The following is a 7451-nucleotide window of genomic DNA, read 5'->3' on the forward strand; positions in this document are numbered from 1 at the left end:
ACAAAGTTAGATGCTGAATAACTATCTAGAATTAACCCTAAGTGAGCTTAAGTACAATACATGTGCCAAACAATAAACTAACTTTGCTCAATACCTTTGCATTTGGTTACAAAACTTACCACCTAATGTAGTCACCTCCTTGAGAACATCTCCTTAAACAACCTCTTACAATATCTAGAAGGTAGTTGCTAAAGTAAAGTTTATTTGTAAATTGTCATATACACGAGAGCCATATATGTATGTCTAAGAAAGATACAAAACAATCTAAATGTGTAGTACACACACACATTTTGACCTTAGGAAGCCTAAGATTCACTATTTAACATAATTAATGCACCATAAAGTAGCTTTGTTAATGTAGCCACCTCCTTGGGAACATCTCCTTAAACAACCTCTTAATCTAGAAGGTAGCTGCTAAAGTAAAGTTTATTTATAAATTGTCATGTACACCAAAGCCATAAATGTATGTCTAGGAAAGATACAAAGCAACCCAAATGTGTAGGACACACATTTTGACTTTTGGAAGCCTAAGGTTCAACCTTAACATAATTAATGCATGAGTAAGCAGTTTTGTTAATATATGGCACAGAATCAGCAACACAAGACTGGAAGTTGACTACCTTGCCTAGACAACACTATGGTGAGGATGGGCAAATTGTACACACAGAGAAAGCTAAGAACGTGTGGAGCATCTTTCACTGTGGGAAGAGAAAGCCTTAGACTTCTTCATTTCTGCAATAATGCCTAATGCAACCGATTGGTCTCTTCAAAGTAGGGAAAGGTGGGGTTAGCTTAACCTTTCTTGATGAAATGCACCCAAAAGCACTTCTCCATCTGGAAGACTTTCTCTGTAAACCGAGTGTAACAGTATAGGGGCAGAGAAGCTGCTCAGCTTTATGGGTATTATCAAGTGGATTGGTTGGTGCATTCCTGTGTGTAAATTTAGGCAGTATATATATAGCCTATAAGTTTGATCAATAATAGACTGTGATCTAGTGGCATTGTCCCAACTCAAGATCTCGCGGCTGCAGCTCTGCTGCATCCTTAGCTAGAATCCTTGATGGTTACCCATCTTCACATAGGGGAACAAATAACCATAGCTCCCATCCCCCCATAGACATTACCCCATCAGTGGCTGATCTGAAGCCGAGGTTACAGATGTGGTATCAAATCTGTAAGCCTTGTGTGTTGGAAGAGAATGTAGACCCACCCAAGTAGTTATAGCCCCACTCTGGGTGTTCCCATCCAAGGCTTTTGGCATTGCATTTGCACCCTCTTTATCTAGCCTTTCATAGAGGAAGCTCAACACCTGCCGGATAGTCGGCCTCATTTTGCTTTCGTTCTGTGCACACATCTTCACAAGCTTCACAAGGCTTCTTAGTTCTTCTTGATCATAGTTGTCTTCTAATTCTGGGTCTACCATTAGTGGAACCTTGGTCTCTGTTGCCAGATATGGCTGTGCCCATGATACAAGATTTTTTTTGTCTTTCACAGCTCCTTTACCTGTGATAAGCTCCAAGAGCAACACACCATAGCTGTATATATCACTCTTCATGGTTAACTGCCTGGTAATCACATACTCTGGATCTAGATAGCCTGCACAAAATTGTGTTAATGTGAAGAGAATTGAATTGTCAATGTCAGAGGGTGCACTTTTTAGGACTTTCCATCCTCAATGAAGTCTTGGACACCAACTCATAAACCAACAAATACTAATATTATGCAGGGCAGACTTGGCACTTGGCATACCATGAATATCTGTCCTGATTTGCTCATAGGCAGCAGATGTTGGAGTCGGTGCAGCACGTGCAAGACCGAAGTCAGCAACCTGTCAAAGAGAGTTAGTGTCAATGGTTAAAAAAAGGCATTTTGATCATATATGAAATCATACATTCCTCTTTTTTGATGGCAGTTTAGGAGGCTACTAGGAGCAGAACTAATGATGACCAAAGGCAAACTGATGATGTTACATGAATACTGAGGAAGCATACTGGTTATGCCCTGATGAATGCAGATTAGAAGGGTAATTAACACAAATTAAAGCACAATTGTGAATACACACAGAGAAGAGGAGAGATCCACTTAATCTACTATGTACATTCATGAAATGAATATGTACAATGATTACCATGCTCAAAACTCAGATGTGGACTTAGACCTTGCACTCCTGAACTCTAGCGTTAATGCTGGAAAACTTGGGAAAATGTAGCTCTAAGCTGGCTGTCCATAACTGAGCATGGCTGAGTTCTGCTCCTTTTGGGACTGCCTCCTGCTGCTCTAGAGACTAGAACCTAGCACAACAGAGCTGGCATTGAATGCCTGACCCCTGCATCTACCCATATGTTTTTAGTGTTCCACAAGTCTGGTTGGCTAGCCCACATCCCTAAATTTGCACCTGATTAGTCTCCACAGTCGGGCGTGTGGCTTGGACATGCTTGGACATCCATGGGCTATATCTGGACTGTCCCTATTCTGCCCCTAAATGTGCCCTTAACCTTGCTAATACCGAGACATTAGTCCATGTGGGACTCCATTAACTGGTGCACATGACATGCCCTCTTGCTTAACTTGGAGCAGATGATTCACCTTTGGTCCACTTTCCCTTGGTTCATACATTCCCCAATTGTGACCTTGCTGCACTTTCTATTTGAATCCAATCCAGAGTGATCACACATCACACATGATGGCACAGAACACAACATGCCAACCATGACATAACTAGGCATCCCTACAGTCCCTCATGTGGCCATGTGGTCTTATGGTATGATGAATTGCTAAAGCTGGAAAGGAACTTGATCCAATATAATTGAGATGTGTGCCTTGAGAAACTATCTCCTCTCAAATATGTCAAGTTCTATAGTGTAGCCAAAATACATGCATATGTTGCACTGTAATGTGAAAAAGAAGTGACTGAGGGTCAAAAAAACAACCTTAGCAACATACTGTTGATCCAGCAGAATGTTGCTAGACTTGATGTCTTTGTGGCATAGGGGAGGATCACAGAAGAAGTGTAGATACTCCTTGAAAACCCAACAAAACAACAAAATCAGAGGCTAAAAATCCACTCAATTGGCAAAGTGCTTAACATCAAAGCCTTGAGATACTCACCAAAGCAGCAGCCACATCTATCGCGATTTGTATTCTTGTGCGCCAGTCTAAGGGAGCTTTACTGTGTTTAGCTGCAAAAAATGCAAAATTCTTATATGATTAAACTTAAATAAATACTTATGTAGAATTGCACATGTACATACATATCAGAGAAAATTGCATGGTCATGCACATTTGTGTAGAAGACATGTATGTATGTATGTCCTGAGTGTTGCTTTTGTGCGAACTTATGTATGTATATATGTGTTTAGATATATGTAAATGGTATGGATGTTTAGTAGAAGGCTGTGGAGGATAAGCGGGATGCTCTTGCATGCACATCTTGCATGCACATGTACAAGTGTCTTTTGTGTAAACTTATGTATGTATATAAGTGTCTAGATATATGTAAACGGTATGAATGTTTAGTAGAAGGCTGTGGAGGAGAAGGGGGATGCTCTTGCATGTATGTATATAAAGGGCTGTAGATATCTTGCAAGTTCTCTTTTAAACCAGTGTCTTTTACATACATACATGCCATTTGCACTTAAGTATATGCATGCCCATATCAATACCTTGCAACTGCACTTTTCACATACATACATGCCAACCTACACATAAGTATGTGCATGCCCAAATTAATACCTTGCAAATGCTCTTTCAATCAGCATAGTTGTATGCAATGGAAAGAGCAAGGGAACTGGATGCTTGAAACTAAGAAATGAAAATGGCTAGGAAACGGCATTGTCTTTAACATTATATAGTAGATCTAAATAGAAATGATGGAAACAGTTGAGAGAAATAGGGATAGATCATAATCTAATAGAGCTAACAAGAAAAATTGGAGAAAATCAAAACTTTCTAGGGAAAAATTGTGAGGAAGTTCTCAGAAGACAGAAATGGCTCCTCCCCAGAAACAGAGTTTCCAGAACTTTTGGTTAGAAAAGCACCATTTCCTGTTACTATGCTAGACATAAATCTCAATCTACACATAAGCAGATGTATGCCCATATCATTTACTTGAAAACTCTCTGTTACTATGTTAGACATAAATCTCAATCTACACATAAGTAGATGTATGCCATATCATTTACCTGAAAACTCTCTGTTAAACTAAAGTTTTTTCACATATATGCAAGTTATCTTGCAAGTGCTATCTTCTTTTAAACCAGTATCTTTTGTACTTATGTATGTATGTATGTGTCTAGATATGTATAAACTTATGTATGTGTCTTTTGTATAAACTTATGTATGTGTCTAGATATATGTAAACAGTATGAATGTTTAGTAGAAGGCTGTGGAGGATAAGGGGTATGCTCTTGCATGCATGTATGTAAAGGGCTCTTGCATGCATGTAAGCTCTTGCAAGCAATGGAAATGGCTTGAAACTAAGAACTGAAAATGGCTAGTAAACGACACATCTACTTTCCACGGAAAAATTGTGAGGAAATTCTTAGAAGATGGAAATGGCTCCTCCCCAGAAACAGATAGGAAATCACCATTTCTTGTTACAATGCTTTATAGACATAAAATCTCAATCTACACATAACTAGATGTATCACACTATATGTAAACTCTCTATATCACGTACGTTCAAAGCCTATTAAAAATCACCAGAAACAAATAAGAAATCACCATTTCCTGTTACAATGCTTTATAGACATAAAATCTCAATCTACACATAACTAGATGTATCACACTATATGTAAACTCTCTATGTCACGTACGTTCAAGGCCTATTAAAAAAACCTATTTGTAAATTTTTCATGAATAAAATACACCCTTTTTCTATTCAATCTGTAAATACCCCCTTTAAATGGTACCCTTCTGTACGTAAAAAATGTGTAAAAAAGAGATTTAAAAAACCCCTTCTGTTGAACCCTGTGCTACGCTTACATATTTATTAGTGACCTCCCAAGATATCATTTACTTGAAAACTCTCTGTTAAACTAAAGTTTTTTCACATACATGCATGCCCATTTCAATACCTTGCAAATGCTCTTTCAAGCTGCCATTATCCATGTACTCATAGATCAAGAACCTGAGAGAGACAAAGGGGAGAAAATTTAATGGTGAATTTGGCCATAGAATCTGGTTAAACTAGTATGTCTCCATCTATATGACCCAGTGAAGCACTCTTAATTAGCCCTTAAATTGTATGCTTGAACCTTTCTGTCTTGGTGATGCAGAAACCCCACAGCCTGACAAGGTGCTTATGATGCAGGCGCCCTAGGAACTCCATCTCTTTATGGAACTCTTTCTCCTTCTGCCATGAGACCCTGTACATTCTCTTCACAGCTGCAACCAGGCCATCATCAAAGTGTGCCCTGTAGACAGTCCCAAACCCTCCCTTCCCTATGATGGTGCTGAAGTTATCTGTAGCTTTCTGGATTTGTAAATAATTGAAGCGCCTGAATATGGTAGAATCTGTGCAATGTGCCCCCAAAAAATGCCAAGTTAATCAGCTCCACAAAATGGGTTCTTCTAGCTTGCTACAATTGGGTTAATTTGGGATTAAGGGGCTGTTTACCTCTTAACCATTTTCTTAATGGGTTCTTGGCGCTTTGATCAAGGAAGTCCTTGCTCCCCTCAATGGAGGGCTCTTCCAGCTGCTTTTTGATGAGAACGACCAGCAGCCACAGAAGGATAAGAGCAGCCACTGTGACAAGCACCCCTAGCAGTGCAAGTAGGGTCAGGTGTGAAGCTGGCCATGTAGCCACAACACTGTTAATTTTTCTGCTGTTGTTTAGATGGTTCTTGGATAGAGGAGTGAACAGTGGGTCTGAAGGCCAAGCAGGCAGAGTTATGGGAGGATTAGGTGATAAACCAGGTAGTGTCACAGATGGATTAGGAGGTATAGAAGGCAATGTGGGTGAAGATAAGGCGGCTCTTCCCATTGCAACCGTTAATTAATCACCTACAAATGGGAAAAACAGATTATTATCTCAATATGGGCACCTGCAAGAGTTTGGCAAGCTTATTATGGGCATGCTATTTGGATATGTCGCTAGATGAGCTCACTAAGCTACTACTTAGCTTTACTTGCTGTTGGAGCTTAATTAATACCAGCGTGTAGATAGATAATCTCGTGTGATTAATACATCATTTGCAGTTGCCTTGATAGCTTCAGCCTGCGGAAGAAGCTTGAAACTTAGCGAGAATCTGTGGCTCTTTAGCCTGGCTTTTTTGTCCAACCATGGGAGAAATCATGCCTCGTTTTGTCTCAAACCACAGAGAGAAGCTTGTCTGATCATTGAGTCCAGGAAAAGATGAGAAAACCCATTAAATTCAGGGCGTTTTAGTGCTAGCAAATGCACTGAGCCATCTGTGGACTGTGTAGCCATAGCCAGAGACATTTGAACGTATGAGCTCAGCACTTTGCACAGTGGACTGTAGTCTCACCGAGCTTGCTTTCTGGTAAATCCCTAAAAATCCTACCAGCTTGCGTTGACCTCCTCCTCTTGCATTAAACACTTGTGTCTTGAAAGTTGAGGATCATAAATGTTCAATGTTTGTCAACGATTTCTACGTAGGCGGCAATGGGAACTCGGAAGGGCCCACCAACTACAAGGGATCTCTCTCTCTCCTGGGCAATGGGAACAGTGTTCGAAAAAAACTATTTTCCCAAAAAGTACAAAACCTTCATCTAAAAATTGTGAAATTATTTATAAAGAAAATTTTCAAATTTTGAAGGTTTTTATTCTACAACCCCTCAAAATCTGCAGGTTTTTGTACCCTTAAGTTTCAAATTTGAAGGTAATTTTAAAAATCTGCAAGTGCAAATTACACTATACCCGGGTTTTTTTTCGAACACTGAATGGGAACTGCCCGATATGAGAGAGAGAGAGAGAGAGAGAGAGAGAGAGAGAGAGATCCCTTGTAAAGCAATAAAACCTAACATTTAGCAGTGCATGTGTATGTGTGTGTAATAGAGTAAAATAATATAATTATATAATTATATATATACATAATATATAGGTATATATATGTGTGCATGTGTGTGTGTTTACACAAACGTGTGTGTGTATATATATATAGATGGAGAGAGAGAGAGAGAGAGAGAGAGAGAGAGAGAGAGAGAGAGATGGACATAGTGGTCAGTAGGGTGCCTATAGTGTGGGAGTGGGGTGTTGTTTGAAAATTGATGTTTGCATCAACTTGAGTTTTGGAGGAATCATATAATTCTCCCTCATTTGTCAGTTGAAGGGAGCCCAAATGCAGTGCTTTTGTATGGTTGAATTGACTTGGTGGATGGTTCGTGTAACGAGAAGGTAAGTCAAAAAGTGTAGTGGCACACGGTTGATCGACCTCGGGCTAGGCACTGCCACACATGGTTTGAATGGGATTAAATGCTTTGAACTTAT

The 7451-nt window shown here is 39.6% G+C and overlaps 1 protein-coding gene across 1 annotated transcript; it reads right to left on the reverse strand.

Annotated features, from left to right (window-relative positions):
* Window positions 1–445: 445 nt before the first annotated feature.
* Window positions 446–6358, reverse strand: LOC147625281 (putative receptor-like protein kinase At1g49730). Its single transcript, XM_086818972.1, has 7 exons — window positions 5618–6358; window positions 5256–5514; window positions 5076–5128; window positions 3109–3179; window positions 2931–3020; window positions 1750–1828; window positions 446–1596 (listed from the first exon to the last, which is right to left on the reverse strand). Exons 1-7 carry the CDS (start codon window positions 5982–5984, stop codon window positions 1121–1123), a joined length of 1395 nt encoding a protein of 464 aa, XP_086675098.1. The 5' UTR covers window positions 5985–6358; the 3' UTR covers window positions 446–1120.
* Window positions 6359–7451: the final 1093 nt, after the last annotated feature.

This window comes from Cibotium barometz, chromosome 24, assembly GCF_041138505.1.
Source record: "Cibotium barometz isolate CiBa-2024 chromosome 24, ASM4113850v1, whole genome shotgun sequence".
Classification (NCBI taxonomy): Eukaryota; Viridiplantae; Streptophyta; class Polypodiopsida; order Cyatheales; family Cibotiaceae; genus Cibotium; species Cibotium barometz.